Source organism: Colobus angolensis, unplaced genomic scaffold (assembly GCF_000951035.1).
Source record: "Colobus angolensis palliatus isolate OR3802 unplaced genomic scaffold, Cang.pa_1.0 Scaffold166, whole genome shotgun sequence".
In the NCBI taxonomy this organism is placed as follows: domain Eukaryota; kingdom Metazoa; phylum Chordata; class Mammalia; order Primates; family Cercopithecidae; genus Colobus; species Colobus angolensis.
In genome coordinates, this window is record NW_012114777.1 from 2,664,159 (window position 1) to 2,683,642 (window position 19,484).

At 39.6% G+C, this 19,484-nt stretch overlaps 1 protein-coding gene across 1 annotated transcript in view; it reads right to left on the minus strand.

Annotated features, from left to right (window-relative positions):
- LOC105508712 (lipoxygenase homology domain-containing protein 1-like) overlaps nt 1-19,484 on the minus strand; it is a 272,465-nt gene that overhangs the window by 234,537 nt on the left and 18,444 nt on the right. The window contains exons 4-6 of the mRNA XM_011937618.1: nt 9,414-9,546; nt 8,570-8,721; nt 4,997-5,151 (exon numbers count right to left, since the gene is read on the minus strand). Of these exons, the coding sequence (XP_011793008.1) occupies nt 4,997-5,151; nt 8,570-8,721; nt 9,414-9,546 (440 nt within the window). The remainder of the gene's footprint in view (nt 1-4,996; nt 5,152-8,569; nt 8,722-9,413; nt 9,547-19,484) is intronic.

The window sequence follows — 19,484 nt, forward strand, 5'->3', positions numbered from 1 at the left end:
GGAGTGGAAGTGGCATTCCACCTACCAGAGGTATTCAGGATTTGCTGATAGTCTATTCTATCCATAGTGGAAAGCTTTTAAAGTCTTCTTTTCTTATACTTTGCACAAAGGAGATAATCTCAACCTTTCTCAAAATAAATAAATAAATAAATAAAATTTAAAAAGCCAAGAATCCTGAATAGAAATGAGACAGGAACACTTTAAAGGTGGTAGCTGCAATGTCAACTCTAAGGAACCTGTGCAGCATCACATCCTTTTTCCTCAGGTGAATATGCCTCAGGGTCACTCCACCTATCTGACCACAATTTGGTTTTGAGAGAACAAAGCTGGTCATGCTGTCTTGCCTTGACAAGTCAAGTTAGATCGTTTTATTCGTTTATTTGTTTTTGAGACAGAGTTTTTGCTCTTGTTGCCCAGGCTGGAGTGTAATGGTGCACTATGAGCTCACCACTACCTCCACCTCCTGGGTTCAAGCAATTCTCCTGCCTCGGCCTTCTGAGTAGCTGGGATTACAGGCATTCACCACCACGCCTGGCTAATTTTGTATTTTTAGTAGAGACAGGGTTTCTCCATGTTGGTCATTCTTTGTAGTTATTTGCATTTAACTGATTGATTTCTGCATTTATAAATTCTCCTTCTATTTAGAATTTCCCTAGATATGGCCTTTATTTCAAATAACTTTGCTTCTGCAAGCTCGTGTCAATATCATTTCCCAAACCAGTCAGGAGTTATGGAGGGCAACATTGAGAGGCTTTTGATGCTCCTTGTTTCCAGACCCTCTCAGGTCAAGCAGGTTATCAAATAAATATTGTGAATGGTATTGTTTCTATTAAAAGATAGACGCTAACTTATTTTTAATAATTTCACATTAAAGTCCGGACTCACATATACACATGCATACACAATAGTTCAAGTTTGTTAACACAGAAAAATCTGGAGATTCCCTAATTTAATGCTAAACAGTACATTACAGAATCCACTCAAAAAGTATACTGGGTTAAATAGTGTTCCTCCAAAATTCGTAGCCACCTAGAACCTCAGAACATGACCTTGTTTGGAAACAGGATTTTTGCAGATGTAATTAGTAAAGATGAGGCCATACTGGAGTAGGATGGGCCTAGACCAACGACGACAGTGTCTTTAAAAAAAGATAAGAAACACAGAGACACAGACACACAAAAGGAAGACAGCCACGTGACAATGGAGCAGAGGCTGGAGTGATGCAGCTGCAAGCCAAGGAAACCCAAGGACAGTCAGCACCCAGCAGAAGTGGGGAGGGCGAGGAAGGACTGTTTCCCAAGCCTTCGGAGACAGTGAGGCCCCGATGATACCTGGGTTGTGGATCACTGGCCTCCAGGAACTGCAAAAGGATATATTTCAGTTGTTCAATGCAATCAAGTCTGTGGCAATTTGTTACAGCAGCCACAGGAAGCTAATACAAATACTAAATAAAAATATTTGCATTAATTCATAAATTGAGTTGAATGTCTGCCTTATTCAAATACAAATTTTGTTTGCTGCAAACCTCAAATAGCCAAGCCTGCAGTGTAAATGATAGAAATTCAGTGATGTATACCCCTATCTATATTAAATGTACAAAAGACAGAAAAATAATACCTTCAGGCATAGAAATAAAATAAAGCCATAAGGACGTGGGTGTTCAATTGAAGAGGGAAAAAGGAAAGGAGGATGCGCACACTCACAGGCAGCCTCTGTGATGCACAGAAGCAGTCTCCTCCCGCGGCTCTGCTTTGTGTCTCACCTAAGCATTTGCCCTGAGCCCACAAAAGGAACAAGCACTCGGTGGTCTTTCTCTCTGCCCTAATTCAGCTGTGCTGTAAATTCTTGCTCTCTGAGGAAGCTCCAAGGAGCATGAACGAGATTTTCTTTCCTTTTCCTTTCTGTGATGTGTACCTGAGCATTTTGGATGCCTGCACCCCAGAACGAACTAGCCACAATGAACATGCCCAGCATCATACCCTACCCAGCTCTCCCGCCAGGACTGTCCAGTCCAGCTCCTGTGTGCATCCACAGGACTCCTTTCCCCTCAGAACAGCCTTCCAGGCTCCGTGGACACTGACCTTAAGCTCATATGCACAGAAAAGGCTCTGGGAGCACAGAAATAACTATAAGTGGCTTCAGAATAGTCTTTTTCTGCAGTAGAAAGAAACCTGCTGTGCCACAAGTTCTATTCCTGGTGTCACACTCTTCTGCTTCTTTAAGAAGTAAGGAAGTAGGACCTGTCCCATCTCTTTATAGCTACATAGTAGAAAGGAATTATTTTTGCAACTTACTTTCTTCATCAGGGTATTATATGAATGAGCACTAGCCACCATTTATTTAGGACCTACTATGAGCTGGGTATTAAATATTAGCATTTAATATTTTATATCTGTTACATTATTTGTGATTGTTCAATATATTTTGTAACTAAAATTCTTTCAGATACAACCCGTTGAAATTGTAATAATTAAGCTATCACTTATGTTCCTCCCTTCCAAAGGAGGCCATAGTAGCATAGCACAAACAAGAAGTAAGGTAGTGCAGGGGCCAGGTGCAGTGACTCATGTCTGTAATCCAGCACTTTGGGAGGTTAAGGCAGGTGGATTTCCTGAGGTCAGGAGTTGGAGACCAGCCTGGCCAACATGGTGAAACCCTACCTCGACTAAAAACACAAAAGTTAGCCAGGCATGGTGGTATACACCTGTAATCCCAGCTACTTGGGAGCATGAGGCAGGAGAATTGCTTCAACCCAGGAGGTGAAGGTTGCAGTGAGCTGAGATCGAGTCACTGCACTCCAGCCTGTATGACATAGCAAGACTCCATCTCAAAAAAAAAAAAAAGTAAGGTAGTGCAATAAATGATGGGTGATGATGTGAAATGTATGTGTAGACATGGACAGTGGCAGTGAATGCATCTAAATTATCCACCAGGAGATTTCATATTTAAAAGAAATCAGCTAAGTTAATGTGACAAAGTATATCAGAACATAAGATGAACGTCCTGGATGAAGCACACTCTACCTCTTCTGATGCAGGGAATAAAACAGAGCTGCCACAAGTGCCCCAGAGATGCCTGTGTGCTGCAGGTGGGAGCAGGCTGGGAAATGACACCCAAGTCCTCTTCAGTGCTACGTGTTACTCATCAGATGGGGGTGCCTGTGCTGTGCTAAGTTCTGAGTACACATTGAGAGAAGAGAAAAAATATTTGTAGTTTGGTCAATTAAGTCATACTACCGGCCAAATTGGAATTGGAACTTGAGGATGGATAGGATTATAACAGGGAGAATAGACCAAGGAAAGGTCCTCCTGAGTGAAGACTAGCACTCCAGGGGACAGAAGCAGAGTGGAACAGAATTTGTTTAGGTAATATAGGGGTCTAATTTCACTAAGATCTTGCAAGAGGACTGCTATAAAAACAAATTGGAGGGGGAAATATAGAGTCAGATGTTACAAAGCCTTGAATGGAAGTTATGTTTTGCTTTGCTTTTGTGGTAGGCAATGAGGATCACTGAAGGTTTTTAACAGGGGAGTGATGTGATTAAAATATAGCTTTTAGAACATTATTTTCCCCCACAATTTTTCTTGAAACATTTTCAGGCAAAGCTATACGATAAAATATTAAAGAATAAAATTCAAAATAAAACAAAGTAGAAATGAGAGAAGAAAAGACAAAGTCAGAATGATGCTAGTTAGTATCATAGAAGAGCTAGCTTGGAAGTTGTGGGCAGGTAGGCTGGGAAAGAAAGACACAGAAGACAATTGGGAGACAACAGGGATGAGCTAGTCTTGATGAACAAGGGCATCAATCATGGCAGAGGAAGTAGTAAGAGAAAAGAAAGGATGAATTAAGCAGACACTCTGAACAAGGAACTGACTGAATTTAATGACTAAAAGGCAAAAAAGATGAGGGCTACTGTGGATTTCACCGCTTCTGTTCATCCGCAGTCAGCTCCAATCATTTTGGGTGTTTGCAGTTTTTAGTGGCATGCCTTTAGGACTTTTAGTTGAATTGCCTCATTATTTTTACTTTTTGCTTAGTACTTAAAGTTGCAATTTTCTTGGCTAAATCCAGACCCTTGAATTTCCCCTCTTCCTTATTCTGCCTGCACATTGTTATCTCATTTCCTGTTGATTACCTATTTGGAAAAAGAGGCTACAGGGCAGCCCTCGATATTGAAGATTCAAATTTTCAAAATGGAACCCCAAGTTTCTCATTCCCATGCCCACAACAGATTGGGTTTTAAATCAATTCGTAAGTCTGGGGCCCAGCCTATTTCCTGTGACTGAGAGACCAAGCAACAATAAACATGATTGCCCATCTAGCCGCAGCTAAGCATTTTCTTGAGAAATAGCAGGGCTCAGTAAAGATCCAGAGAACCAGGCTTCTTGGAAAAACAGGTGACACTTTCTTAAGCAAGAAGGTGTAGTATTTCTATGAGGAGATTTGAAGAAGGAAGTATATGTGGGACCTGCGTCTCAAGCCTAGGCAGTACAAGGCCAGGTCAGGAATTTAGAGAGCTGCTTTCAGGACTGACCCTCATGGGGCTCAAGGAAAGTCCAACTTATCCATAATTTAATGTTCGTCTTCCTTACGTTCTGTTCTGAAAGTTCTTCTCTGTAAAATTCTCCACACTTAATTTCCTTATGAAACTGTTGTAACACTACAATTTTAGTAATGTAAAGAAACCAACAGTTAAGCAAATTTTCTCACTATTTATGTAATAATTTCCAGTATTAAACTTTTAGTCCTTCTGTGACACACAGAACATTGTGGTAATAAGAAATTAAAGATAAGCCTTCCTTACAATGCTTAGCAAAAGATTATTTAAGCAATCAATGAGTTATGGATGATGTGAAATCTGAGTTAAGGAAACAAATCTGTGACCTAAAAGATACACACCACACACACACACACACACACACGCACACACACACACACAGCATCATCCACAGTGCAGCACATTCTTTTGAAGTACCTTGGAGACCAGCATTACCTTTGACAGGTGAAGATGGACTTGGATGTGGTGCCGGGCTCTCTGACTACGACTTGTTCACAGTACCAGTACTGTGATTTGTCACTGGCCTCACAGCGCAACAGCACCTTCTGCAGTTTTCCAAGCGACACTGCTGCTACTTGAAATTTATCAATCTGGTGTGGGAGACAGAGAAAAAAACTCACAGAAATAACTAGAGTCCGAGGCATGGCAAATGCAGGCAATAGTAATAGCCCAATGACTGCCAGAAGCAGCACAATACTTTAAAAGAGATAATGTTACTATAGTTAGCATCAAAAGGGGCAATATGGTAAGAAAAATAAGCAAATTACTTTTTATCTATCAAGAATATATTTCTGGCTCTTTTTTCGCTTTCATAGTTTTATTTTCTCCATTTGTAGTAGCATCTAGAGTAATAAACAAAGAAATCCCAACACAAAGACTTTTCTCATGTTAGACCCCTACTCTGAGAAGCAGTTCATTAGGGCATCAGGTTGACAACCATGCAGCTAATGTACAGCACATTTCCTATCTTTTCTTTTTTTTTTTTTTTGAGACGGAGTCTCGCTGTGTCGCCCAGGCTGGAGTGCAGTGGAGGATGGATCTCGGCTCACTGCAAGCTCTGCCTCCCGAGTTTGCGCCATTCTTCTGCCTCAGCCTCCCAAATAGCTGGGATTACAGGTGCCCACCACCTCGCCCAGCTAGTTTTTTACATTTTTTAGTAGAGACAGGGTTTCACTGTGTTAGCCAGGATGGTCTTGATCTCCTGACCTCGTGATCCACCCGTCTCGGCCTCCCAAAGTGCTGGGATTACAGGCTTGAGCCACCGCGCCCGGCCAGCACATTTCCTTTCTATGAGTACTGATATGCTGTGAGACATGTGGGACAAATTTTCTTTCCTTCCTTCCTTCCTCCCTTCCCTCCCCTCCCTCCCTCCCACCTTCAATACATCCTTCCCCTGCACCTTCCTCTGTAGATGAAAATAGAGCACATTCTTGGGTTTATTGTAAAAGAGCAGCCTGGACTCCTAAATAGAATTAGTTTGTTATATCAAAAATACACTGACATTTCCAGAGAGATTCAGGACCTGAAGTCAGTGCTATACTGATTAAAATAAAAAGAACTCCTTCACACATTACTTCCTCGTAGATGGTTGTTGAGAATAACTGTCCTAAAGTTATCTGAGGAAAGGATCATGAATTTAAGTAAGTCTGAAAAATTATCAGAAATGCTAGTTGACTGTTAGCTACTGGCACTCTATGGTAAAAAATGTGACTCTAGTATCACTTGTATTGCCTATGTGGGGAGCTGTCTTAACAGCTCCCTGCATTGTTACCAGGTTGAATTTCTATTTGATATTTGAAGACACACTACCTGGGTCTCAACTGTTGGCTCCATGTTGTTGATGGAAACCTCCTGTAGAGTCCAGACCAAAACCATTACTAGTTCAGTAATGATGGTTCTGTAAACCAGATGATGAGTATTTGTGCATCTTCTCATGTGTGCATGGATCATCTCATTGTCACTATCCTGCATTCTCAGCATGGCTTTACAAGGGACGTTCACGAGGCACGTCACCTGTTGTAGCAAATGCAAGTGATGCCCCATCCCATGTCCTCTGGATCCATTTCTAGGTGCATCTGCTGCTTTGATAAACAGTTTAGGTGTGCTCGTAACTTTCTATCTCAATCCCCTGTCTCCTGCTTCTGTGTCTGAGGGCTTTCCCTGGTGGGACACATCTGAGGGATGTTTCACAGAGTTTCTCTGAAGCTCTCAGCAAGAAGAGGGAGCCATAATAGTAACCAGCTCACAAATGTCCCTATATTGCTTTTCTCCTTTCCTGCCTCACTCTTCCCCCTCCTTCACTTCTCAAGTGCTTACTGGGATTATCTCCCAGATAAATTGCCTTCACTGAAGTCTTTGTCTCTCAGTCAGCTTTGGGACAAACCCAAACTACAGTACCTTGAGGTCTGGAAAGATAGGCTGAGTCAGCTTTCTGGTCTCTTCTTGTATCTTAAAGTAACTTTAGGTTTGAAGATGGAATTAAATTTGGTCTGTTACATATATTGCTACGTTTTATTATCGTGCTAAGACACCTTGTAGAGAAAATGACAACTAGCCCAATGAGTGGTTTATGATGTGAAATGTGGCTGGTATGCACAAAGTCTGATAATAAAACTCTCAGACTCTTACCACAGTTTCTTGACTACAAAACTCTTGAAATTATTTGGCATTTTCATTACATCCCAAGCACTGAGGAAAATAACAGAAAATGTAAAATATAAAATGAACCAGGGAAGAAGAACACTTTTACATCTCTGATTCTAAACTTAAAAACGGATACCACTAAGCCCTCACTGTACTCTTTATAAACTGATGGCAACTATATCTCCTACCCAATTTTAATTTCAGTCCATAACTCACCCTCCCTACTGTCTGGAAAATGCTAAACACAATGATGAACTGAGGAAGATCAATCATGAAGATGACTTGCAAAATCTCAGCAGGTAACGTCCCATGATACAGCACTGCTGCAAAATGATACATGCTGGCGTCCAACTAGCAGGCAGCCAGGGGACATGGAGCCTCTGTCATTTATCCTCAAGTGGTAGGGTGAAAGAGTCTGGGGCTGATGTAAAGCCAGCAGGGTTCTGTAGGAGATCACTTCACTGATTACTTAGCATAATATTAAATAATAATACCATGGTATCTAAAATTTTGTTTCTGCTTAAAATTAATAATTCATTCCTGATAGCAAAAGTTAGGCCTAATTTTGCTTTAGACTCACTCAAAGCAGAACTAGCTTTCCTATTCATTCTGATGAAAGCTTTTGTGTAATCAACAGCGACAAATGTATAGGTGAGCTTTAAGATATCCAATGTTTCAAAATATTTCACAAACTACAACAGTCTGAGAAACAGCACTCTAACTGGCTTAAGGAGTCTTCTTTCTTAAAAACATGCCTTTAGATTACATAATCCCCAAACTTAATTTCAGACCCTCAAATAGTACTTTCTCTCCATATACAACAAAATAACATTAACAATATCCTACTGCAACTTCTCAAAGATCTAATGTATAGAAAGACTTATGCTTGTCCATAAGGACAAAAGGAAATAAGGAGGGGCTTAGGTGTGAAAATAACACAGCTGGCCCCATTCAAGATGTTATATAGATTAAGGGTCATTGTGTTAGTATATGAAATATAGTATAATGGCATTTATATGGTCTTATCTTTTAAAATAATGCCTTGTATCTTTCCAGCCTGAGAGAGCACATTCAAAAATGTTTTCCTTGTCTTTTCAGTTCATTTTTTTCTTTTTCTCACACAATCACTAATCTTTAATATATTTTCTTTGTTCTATTATTTACTGTTGGTTTAGTATGTCCCATTTTTCTTGCAAGAACAACTTCCAAAACAAAGCACACTAGAAAGTCAGGTCAAGAAAACGTGTTAAAGATGTCTTAAAACTAAAATTTGAAGAGTGCCAAACACCTTTTAAATTTTAAATCATAGATGGCCATCTTCAGAGAGATTGTTAAGAATCTGGGAAATTATTTGTATAGACTCACCTGTCCTCTTTGAAATTTTACTTGCATGTTAGATTTGTACAGCAGTCTGAGGCCAGAGTCTCCCCTCTCCCCAAAGAGACAGAAGAAAACCTCAGACTCCGTTTCTGCATGCTTCAGCTTCCCAGTGTAGACGTCAACCTGATATCTCACTACTGGCAAAGCAACAGGGAGAGAAAACAAGAGGAAATACATTACCTTGAAATCCATATAAACAGAACCCAGATCCATAGGTTTTCAGGCTATAGTGAAAAAAGAAAAACATATATGAGAATTCCTCTAATCTGGATTTTCTGTGTCTATTGATAGACTTTTGAGCTTCAATTATTTTTAATCATACATGGGCATTTTTACACCATGAACAAAAGACCAGAAGGTTTATTGCTCTTTCAGAAAGAGAAATAAAAGATTTTTTAAAAGGTTGTTCTTCTATGTATGACATAAGAGGACATTTTATGCTTAGTATTTTAGTGGTAAGGATGACTGTTATTGTACATTATGTTTAAAGTTTACAACGATGTAAGGTTTGATGAGGAAAGAAATCAAGCAAGGAGGTAAGCTGGCCCCAGGCAAAGCTAAGGTGAGTCGCAGTCACGGCATTTCTTGTCTCTCATAGCCTCAGCCTTTGTGACTATAGCTGGGCCACAAGAACAATTTTGAGATTACATTTAATCTAAGATCCACCAGCAACTCATGCTGTGACATTAAAAACGTCACTTCTCAAGAGTAAAACAACTCTCTTAGAAGCAGGAAAAATATTCTGTAACTAAATAGCTTAGAAGCAAATTTAAGCAACTACCAAACAATTTGTCTATGGAATAGATGCTACTGAAGATTAATAACACACATGGAAAAATAGCTTGTCCTCCTTTTACTACAGGAAGCTCACAGACAACATCCCCATCTGCCTGAATCCGAGAGAGCCACACGTTTGCTGCAAAATCTAGGATCTTCTTGCTTTTCGTATGTTGCATGGTCACCTGGAATTAGAAGAAAAAATGACCAAATTGTGTCATCTCCAATTTCTCAAAGAACTTGGAATCAAAATGCATCCCAGGGATTTCAAAAAAGTACTGCATACTTTGATGATGGTAATAGTGGTGATGGTTCTTAGTAGTAGTATCAGTAGTAGTAGTAGTAGTAGCAGGTTGGTGCAAAAGTAATTGCCATTTTGCCATTACTGTTAATGACAAAACCACAATTACTTTTGCACCAACTTACTAGTAGCAGTAGTAGTAGTAGCAGTAGTAGCAGTACCATCAGCTGTTTATTAGGCAATTTTTATTTGCCATGTATTATGCTAAGTGTTTTATTTTAATTATCTTTTAACCTTAACCAACCAGACTTGTAAAATTCTTTCAATCTAATAGATAAGAAAATGGAGGCATGAAGATTTGAAATGGACTCTAGCAAATTCAAAGCTCTCAGTTTCACCTGTCGTAGTGATTTGAAAAAAAAGCAATCTCAGAGAACTCGAAAGGAGATCTTGTGTTCATATTAGTCACCAAAGCAAGACATGCATCAGAACTTGAAAAAAAAAAGTGAATGCCTTTTGCCAGGTGCCGTGGCTCATGCCTGTAATCCCAGCACTTTGGGAGGCTGAGGAGGGTGGATCACGAGGTCAGGAGATCGAGACCATCCTGGCTAACACGGTGAAACCCCGTCTCTACTAAATACACAAAAAAATTAGCTGGGCGTGGTGGCAGGTGCCTGTAGAACCAGCTACTCAGGAGGCTGAGGCAGGAGAATGGCGTGAACCCGCCTCCCGAGCCGAGATAGCGCCACTGCACTCCAGCCTGGGTGACAGAGTGGGACTCCGTCTCAAAAAAAAAAAAAGTGAATGCCTTTTAAGTGTATTTATAACATCTGTAGGCTCTAAATAAACCCCCAGTTGCCACAGAACAAATGCCTGCACCTTCCAGCATGCAAGCAGCTGCCTTTCCCCCCAGCCCAGGGACTCCTCCATAGACCCCTTGTCAGCCCCTTTGGTGGCTGTTCCACACAAAGGCCCCTTCCCTTTATCTTCCCCTTCACATGCCAGCAGACTAGCAGAGGACTTCCAAGCATAAGCCCACAGTTGTTTGCCTTGCCTCCTATCACGATAGATAAAAATGTCCTCATACTTTTAAGATTCCAGCTAATCTTCTAAATAAGTCCCTGTCCCTCCTCAATTTTCTCTGCTTCCTGGTCTTAGGAGCAGGTGCCACCATTTCTCAGAGGGCTTATTCTTCAAGCTTGCTGCCATAACCCATTGTCTGCTGTTCTTGCTCTCTTCCAATCCTGCCTTTAGCCTGTTTCAAGAGAGACTATTTTAAAGCAGAAATATGATCATTTTGCACCCTGCACACAACTTTTTTTAAACAGTCCTTCCTATAGTATAAAATCCCAAATCCTCAATACAATGAGCAGTTCATGGCTGGGTCATAATCTTGCTAGATACTTCTCCCTCACGTGCTATGTTCTAGTTGTACTGATCTGTTCATGGTTCCTCAACCTGGCTACATTCCCTCTCATGTCAGTTTTCACATACACTCATAGCTCTGCTTAGAACAGTTTTCTTCCCGACTCATTACCATGATGACTCTGCCCATCCTTCATAGCTTACACGTAACCTCTTCTAAGGAGTTTTTTGTGAGCCCCCAGTTTGGTTCAGCAACCCTACTTTGTGATCCGGACAGCCTCCCCATTCATGATTTAACACCTAATATTTGACTGACTTGAGGGAAGAAACCATGTCCTATCCATCTTGATACTACCACAAGCTTTTACAAGGCAGTCCTTGTGTCGTTTGTTGAATGAATGATCAAATGAATAACTACGTGAAATGTGTATTTGTCAACACAGGTCACAGACTAACTCCGCACACCTGATTATTAATGAGTGACAACTGTATCTTTACTTGCTCCAGGCAAGAGGTCTTGAAAAGAACACTGGAGAGCTAGAAAAACTGTGACCAAAGTCTAGCTCTGGCATTTCCAACTGACCATGAGAAATCATGTAACCACTTTGAATATCAGTTTTCTCATCTTTAAAATAGAAATAATGACTATCTCATACGGTTACTGCGGATATTAAATGAGATTACATGCAATGTATAAAACTTTATATAAACTATATAAATACTTCATATTAACATTAGTGAAATGTATATATGTATACATACATTAGTATTAAAAAGGTTAATATAATATATTCTGCTGAAATTGGAAATTTCTCTTTGGATTATATCATTTTTTATTTAGACAGGGGCCAGTGTCTGTGTGGAATTTGTACATTCTCCCTAAGTCTGTATGGGTTTTCTCCAGGTCCTCCAGTTTCCTCCAACATCCAGAAGTTCTGCATGTTAGAGGAACTGGTGTGTCTACATGGTCCCAGTGTGAGAGTGTGGGGGGTGTGCAAGTGTGTGGGTATGAGTGTGCCCTGCAATGGGATGATGGCATGGCATCCTGGCCAGGTCAGTTCCCTCCTTGCACCCTGAGCTGCCAGGACAGGCTCTGCCCACCCACAACTCTGAACTGGAATAAGCAGGTTGAAAAATGAATGAATGAATACAAATGATTGTCAAATAAAAATTTGTAATGTCTATAATAATCATACAAATGTACAACAATAAACAATTAGGGGATGAAAGCACTCAGTGAGTTGTCATGTTTGTGATGGTTTTTGAACTGCATTGTGGGAGGAGGTGGTCCTGACAATTTCCCTTCGCAAACATTTATTCCTTGATTTAACTCACCAAAACTATGACTGCTATCACTCACTAATTCACCAAATATAGGGTAAAACTTTCTTACTTATTTTCATTAATCTTTATTAAATTTATGTATAGTTCACATTTATTTCAATGGTTAATATGTGAAGTGTTTTGGACTTTATAAGATTGGTGATGTTTTTGGGACCAGAAATATGCGCTAGAAATTTAACTCTTGTTTGTATTGGTTAGCCTGTGGTAAATTAGTTTCATTATACCAAGTTTTGCTTGAAGTCACAGTTTCCAAGAACCTAAGAAAATGTTAAGCGATTACAAGGTCATACTACCTAAAACTTCAACAGGTTCTTCCTCTACATTAGCGTCTCCATGTAAACTGGCAAGAAGCCTCTGGTTTCTAAGGCCCCATCTTCCCTTCATCCTTAGAAGAGCCCACTGATAAGAAAGCCTCACTGATTTGACTTGAGTGCAATCCCACCAAACACCACTGAAAAGCCTCCATAGCGAGGGCTCTAAATGAGTTCCATTTACCTTCGAAGTCATGATGGCTCAAAACAGAAAAATAAAGAATCTAGGTAATCTCCAATTAGGTTTGCTTTTACTTTCACAAAAATTTTTTTCAACTGTTAAATTAGTAAGAAGGCAAAATTCCAGGACGACCACAATGTTTAAGCCCAGTTACATGATAGCCAGTGGCAGGACTCAGTAAAATGCATGCGGCAAGTGAAACAAACCTGGATTTGAATTAAAAGACCTTGGTTTATGTATTGGCACTGCTACTTACCAGGTGTATGGCCTTAACCATTAACCACTGAAATAAATGTGAGCTATGCATACATTAAGAAAGATTAATGAAAACAAGTAAGAAAGTTTATTTTACCTCACTTTTTGGTGGATCAGTGAGCAATAGCAGTCTTGTGATGGTGAGTTAAATCAAAGATTAAATGTTTGCAAAGTACAAATTGTCAGAAGCACTTCCTCCCACCATGCAGTTCAAAAACAAACCAGCACAAACATGGCAGCTCACCAAGCACTTTTATAAAAGTTCCACAAGAGGACCTGTCATCTTCAGGCCCTCATTTGCAAAACTGCCATCATATTTCAACAAGCTGAAAAGTGCCTTATGTAATAAAATGAGATTAAAACACCTTTTGGAAAATGGTTTGTAAACTATAAATGATTACACATAGGAAGTTATTTCCCAAAGCAGAACTTTCTCAGCAATGGGTGGCGGTGTGTCGGGAGTGGGTTCCTTCTGGTGGGTTCGTGGTCTGGCTGACTTCAAGAATGGAGCTGCACACCTTCACGGTGAGTGTTACAGCTCTTGAATATGGCACAGACCCAAAGAACGATCAGCAGCAAGATTTACTGTGAAGAATGAAAGAACAATGTTTCCACAGCATGGAAGGGGACCCGAGAGAGTTGCCACTGCTGGCAGGGGTGGCCACCTTTTATTCCCTTGTTTGTCCCCTCCCATGTTCCATTGTGTCCTATCAGAATGCCCTTTTTTAATCCTCCCTGTGATTGGATACTTTTAGACTCCTGCTGATTGGTGCACTTTACTGATTGGTGAGTTTTACAGGGTGCCGATTGGTGCATTTTACAATCCTCTTGCTAGCTACAGAGTGCTGATTGGTACGTTTTTATAGAGCACTAATTGGTGCATTTTACAATGCCCTCGCTAGCTACAGAGCACTGATTGTTGCATTTTACAATCCTAGCTACATAGTGCTGATTAGGGCGTTTTACAACCCTCTTGTAAGACAGAAAAGTTCTCCAAGTCCCCACTTGACCCAGGAAGTCCAGCTGGCTTCACCTCTCAGTGATACCTAAGAACATTGTAAAAGAGCTTGATTTCAGAACATCTAATCTTCCAAGTTAACAGTAAGAGGGTGGTTTTTGTGCCTAGAATTAAGACCACTTCTTTCCAGATCCACATGCTAGCTATGTGATATGGGTACCGCCTAGTTCTCAAAACCTCAATGTTCTCAATTGGGATAATGATAGTATCTACCTTGCTGTGGTATAAACATTAAAAGTGATCATGTATATACCCTGAGTGCTCAACACGTTTATTGTTATTAATAATAATAGTATCAAAATTAATCTCAGAGATTAGAGATCAGAATTCTTAACAATTATTTGGGATTGTGGTTCCTCACTCTTTAACAACCTCCTAGAGACTGCACAAGGAAAACTTCAGCCAAATGTTCAGTTCTCTATTACCAGAATGAGAAACTCTAATCCAATTCCCTGACTCCTACTGTACTTGGGAGACCTGACCAAGACCATCTGGGAAGACAACTAATGGTCTCCTTTGGCTCTCCTCCCCTTAGCCAATCTGAAGTAGCTTCTCCTGCTTCCTCTCTCCTGGGTGCCTCCATGAATTCTCTAGGCCATCAGTCAAGGAGTTCATAAACCAAAGGCAAAATCTCTAACTTCAACAACAACAAAAAAAGAAATCTCCAAAGCTTTGGAATCCCAAAGCTGTCCTCTGAGCTAGGTCTCCCACTCATCCCATCCTCCCAAGAAAGCTCTCCAGCACTTCTAGTCTCCTGGGCCCCTAGATCACTGTGCAATCCTTGCCTGCTTTCCCTAAAATGGTTCCCATTCTGGTCCTTTGTACCTCAGGCAGGAGCTTTTAAGAAAAAGGAGGCCATTCCTGTCTAAACTATAAGGACTGGCACGTCCCAACTCCTCTCAAAGGCTTTACCTCTTCTTTCATGTCCTCCCTGAGCCCCTTCTCTAACTGTTCTTAGTGCCTGCACTGAATGTCAACCTAGATATCAATGGAGCAAGGATCAGGTCCAGTTGGGTCAGAATAAAGGTCATCACTGTGGCCAGAAGACTCGGGGTTGCGAGGGCAGAATGAGCCAACTGCCCTTTGCCATAGCCTCACTCCACATCCTGACTAAATGTAATTAATAACCAACAACAATTGCCACCATCTATATTTGTATTCTACCTTTTTTATAAAACACTCTTCACACATTTCATTTAAGCCTAAACAAAATAAATAAAATAATCTTATCTTTTCCTAGAAGAGAAATGATATAGAACCAGAGTCAACAAATACCTTCTGAGAGCTACCCATGTGGCCAGTTATCTGCTTAACAGTGGATGCAAGATAAACACTGGTTAGAACACAAAGAATACATTAGGATGAGAAAGGATTTAGAAAAAAATCCTTTTAGAAATCCTACTCTGAAATACCATAAACCTTTGTTCTATAAAACAAAACAAAACAAAACAAAATACTTCTACTTTCATTACAGATTCCATACACACAAAGCTTTTTCTGTAAAAGTAAAGGCAAATAGTCACCAACACGTTGTTGGACACAAAGTATTTACAGTACTCTATAAGATCTGATACTGGGGATGGTGGATGGGGCAGTCATGTCAGTCATTAATATTTTCTTTGTATAGCCAGAAATATGAAAATATAATAAGGTTTAAATGTGTTAACAGAGAACATTTTAAGTGTTCTTGCAAATCAGACACAAAGTCAAAGCTTGACTCTAAATGTCCTTATTTCTCATCCTGTGCCTTGTGATAACACCCTATTTGTTACAAGGTAACCAACTATGGTGTTTACAACTGACTGAGGGACTATCAAATACATGAATTTATCTTTGGTTCAAATAAGCTGGCACAACTTTGAGAATGTTTCTGTAAACTACTGGAGTCTTTTGAGATTAAACATTTGCCTGGAGATTTTGTCAAAAGAAGCTGGTGCTTCCTGCTGTTCACTGAACTAGAAAATCCTCAAAAACAAACTATTTTTCTTACTGCATTTCAGAACTTGCTCTTTCCTTTATGTGGTTCTTTCTAGAACCCTGAAGTGAAGAGGTAACTGGAAATGAAAAGGAACTAGAAATATTTATGAGATACTTTAAAACTTCAAAAAAATAAGGCATTTCTTACCTAATTTTGCTAATCTCAGGACTGCCTGGGGCTCATATCAAGTAGGTTACCATATCATATTAACCAGCAGTAGGTTAAAATAATAACAAATTCACCAAAACCTATGACCCACTTCAATTCAAAGACTTAGAATAATCAAAAAGTTTCGAGAGAATTCCTATTCTATTTGAGCCTATTTATCCAGTTAATGTATAGCAAATGTGCTGCAGAGGCAGCCCAGACATTGGAGAGAGCATTAGGGCACAGGCCAAGAGAAGGGGCACTGGCCTTATCTCGCCGCTAATTCTGTGTGAATGGGTCAAACCTCCAAGACTCTCCAGGCTATATATTTGAGACAGGGTCTCACTCTGTCACCCAGGCTGGAGTACACTGGTGCAATCTCAGCTCACTGCAGCACAGCCAGCTAATTTTCTGCATTTCTGTAGAGACAGGGGTCTTCCCACGTTGCCCAGGCTTGTCTTGAACTTCTGGGCTCAAGAGATCCTCTGGCCTTGGGCTCCCAAAGTGCTGGGATTACAGGCATAAGCCACAGCACCCAGCCGAACTTCACATATTATAAATGCGTGTTAAATAAACAAAATGTGTTTTATTTGTTCATTCATTCCACAAATGTTTATCTAACATCTACTGTATGACAGGCAATACTCTAGGAGTTGGTATTATAACACTGAAATACAAAGCTCCTGTTCTCAAGTCACTCACTTTCTAGTGGAAGTCAGACAATAAACAAATGTAAAATATCAGATAAGGGATGTGTTATAAAGATAATAAACCATGCTGATGTGATCAAGAGCAAACGCGGGCTCCCTTGAGATTGTATAGCAAAGGACCTCTAAAGCAGGAGAAGACCAGTGTGGCTTCCACAGCATGAGAAGGGGCAGAGAAAGAGGTGGGCAGGAGACAGATTACATGAGGGGACATGATCTGACTGATGTTTATGAGAGATCACTCTGGCTGCTCTTTGAAATCTGGATACTGAGCCGGGGGGAAAAGAAGCTGGAAGGCTATCACAGGAGACCTTTACAGCAGAGAGAAGAGAAAAAATTGCAACTTGGAGTAAAGTGATGGTAATAAGATGGAGGAAAAACAGACAAAATTGAGGCATGTTTCAGCAATAGAGTCAGCAGGAGATTCCTGAGGGATTGGATTTTGGAGGGAAGGGAAATAAAACAATCTAGGAAAATTCGTAGGATTCTGGCTTATATAACTAGGTAGACAGTGACACCATCTACTCAGACGAACAAGACTGAAAGAGAGCAGGTTGAATGAGGGAATCAAAAAGGTCTGATTATGTTTTATTTATTTTTTTCACTGATATTCACAACTTGTGAGATACCAAGTACCGTTGAGCCCTATTTTACAAGAAAAACCTAGAGAAAAAGTGCTTTTTTAACTTTTTAGAAATTAAACATCTTTCAAGTCTTTTGACTTCAACTCTAAAGTTTATTACCTCAATTTGAAAGAGTCAAAGTCAATTCCAGAGAGAAAAAAATAGAAAACCTAAGATTTAAAAACAATTATTAGTTTTAACAGCATTTGCTAAAATGTATTCTTATCTTTCTTTCTTCAGTATTCAAAGTTAATTAATTACTATCTGTCTATGTTCAGTTACAGCCACCTCGTTTTGAGTCCAAGCTACTCATTACCTGAAATCAGTATGGTCACTTAGATTAATATTCTACAACTGTATTTTGAATGCTAGACAGCACAGTTGGTTAATGTGTATTAATATGGCTGAAATAGCAAGTCAGACCTTCTCAAAGGTCTCTGAAGTATGATCAAGGAATACAAGTTTAAGAGTCTGAATGACATCACATGACCCACCACTAGATCAAAAGCCCCAAAGTACCAGAGTATCATGAAATAGGCAGGTGCTCCCTGCTCAAAATGCTATGTCAAAAACGAGATTTTCACCCATTTTAATTTGAGACACTGGGAATAATTTCAACAAACACTTATTTAGAAACAACAGCTTCCCCCAAACAATAGCATTCCATAAGTGCTTGCGTTGTTCATCACAAGATGAACAATAGCTATTGGCTATAAATGGTTGATCATTAATGGGGGGAACCCTCATGGCATATGTCCTAATAATGGTAGACTTTCAGATTTTCCAAATCCACAAAAGGCAGCCTTTAGTCACCGTAAAACCAATCATTTTCCTTTTTGGAAATAGTATTTTCTTTTGGCTTTCAGACTGAGGCATCATCTAGTATTATTCTATCAATACTAAAAAGACCCAAAGCCTTGACTTTTGCTTTAGCTCTGATACAGAATTGCCAAATGTGAGTACTATGAAAGAGTCAATATGGCTGAGAAAAAGTGCACTAACATTAAACTTCAAAGCCAAACTTTATGTTGGAATAGATGAGAAATAGAAAAAGGGTGAATTTCCAAAACCATTTTTTCACTGAAACATGCATTCATTTTCCTTGCAAACAAACAAATAAACAAAGTGCTTGGGGAAAAAATAAAGGAAAAGGAAACAGCAGTGTCTTTATCACATAAAATATTCAGCATTTGTTTTAATTTCCTAAATGAATAGGAATAATTTTAGGAATGCCTTCAATAGAAACTAAAGTTCATTTGCTGAGCTCCCCCTGCTGATTTACAACAGCAAATATTAGTTGTTTCAAAAGAGAACATTACCATAAAAACTCATTCTTGTTTCTTAGAAACTTAAAATTCCTGGATTACTTTAAAAATTTTCAACCAAGTGGTTAAATACATATCCTAAAAATAGTTGACTGGAACAGACAGATGGTGGTACTTACAATGTCTGAATTAACATGTTAGAATTCAGTAATGAGAATATAACATCTAGGTCAGGTTACCCAACCTTTCTGCTCAGAACCTGAGAAAAGGGAGAAATCAATCTAGTTCTCTCCACAAATCTTTTGGAAGACAGATGTAGAGACAGCATGTGCCATTTTCACTGGGACAATTACAATGACAACTTTATGGATAACTAAGCACAATCTGGTTTATAGTTAGGTTAATGGTGGGATGTGTTCTTTGAAGACAAGAACTGCATCTTAGTCATGTTGCCATGCTCAAATGACCAACAGAACTCTTCCAACTCTTATCAACTCTTCTAGTAATACTTGATTAACATACTTTGAATACGAGTACAATTGTTTTCTGAATGAGTACAAATGTATACTTTTATACATCTGTGCTATTGTTTATTCTAGCACCAAAGTCCAAGGAGAGACTTGATGTGCTCTCTCCCACCTTGACACACTTAAATCTATGTATTTAAAAATTGCCTTGGTCCTAACCT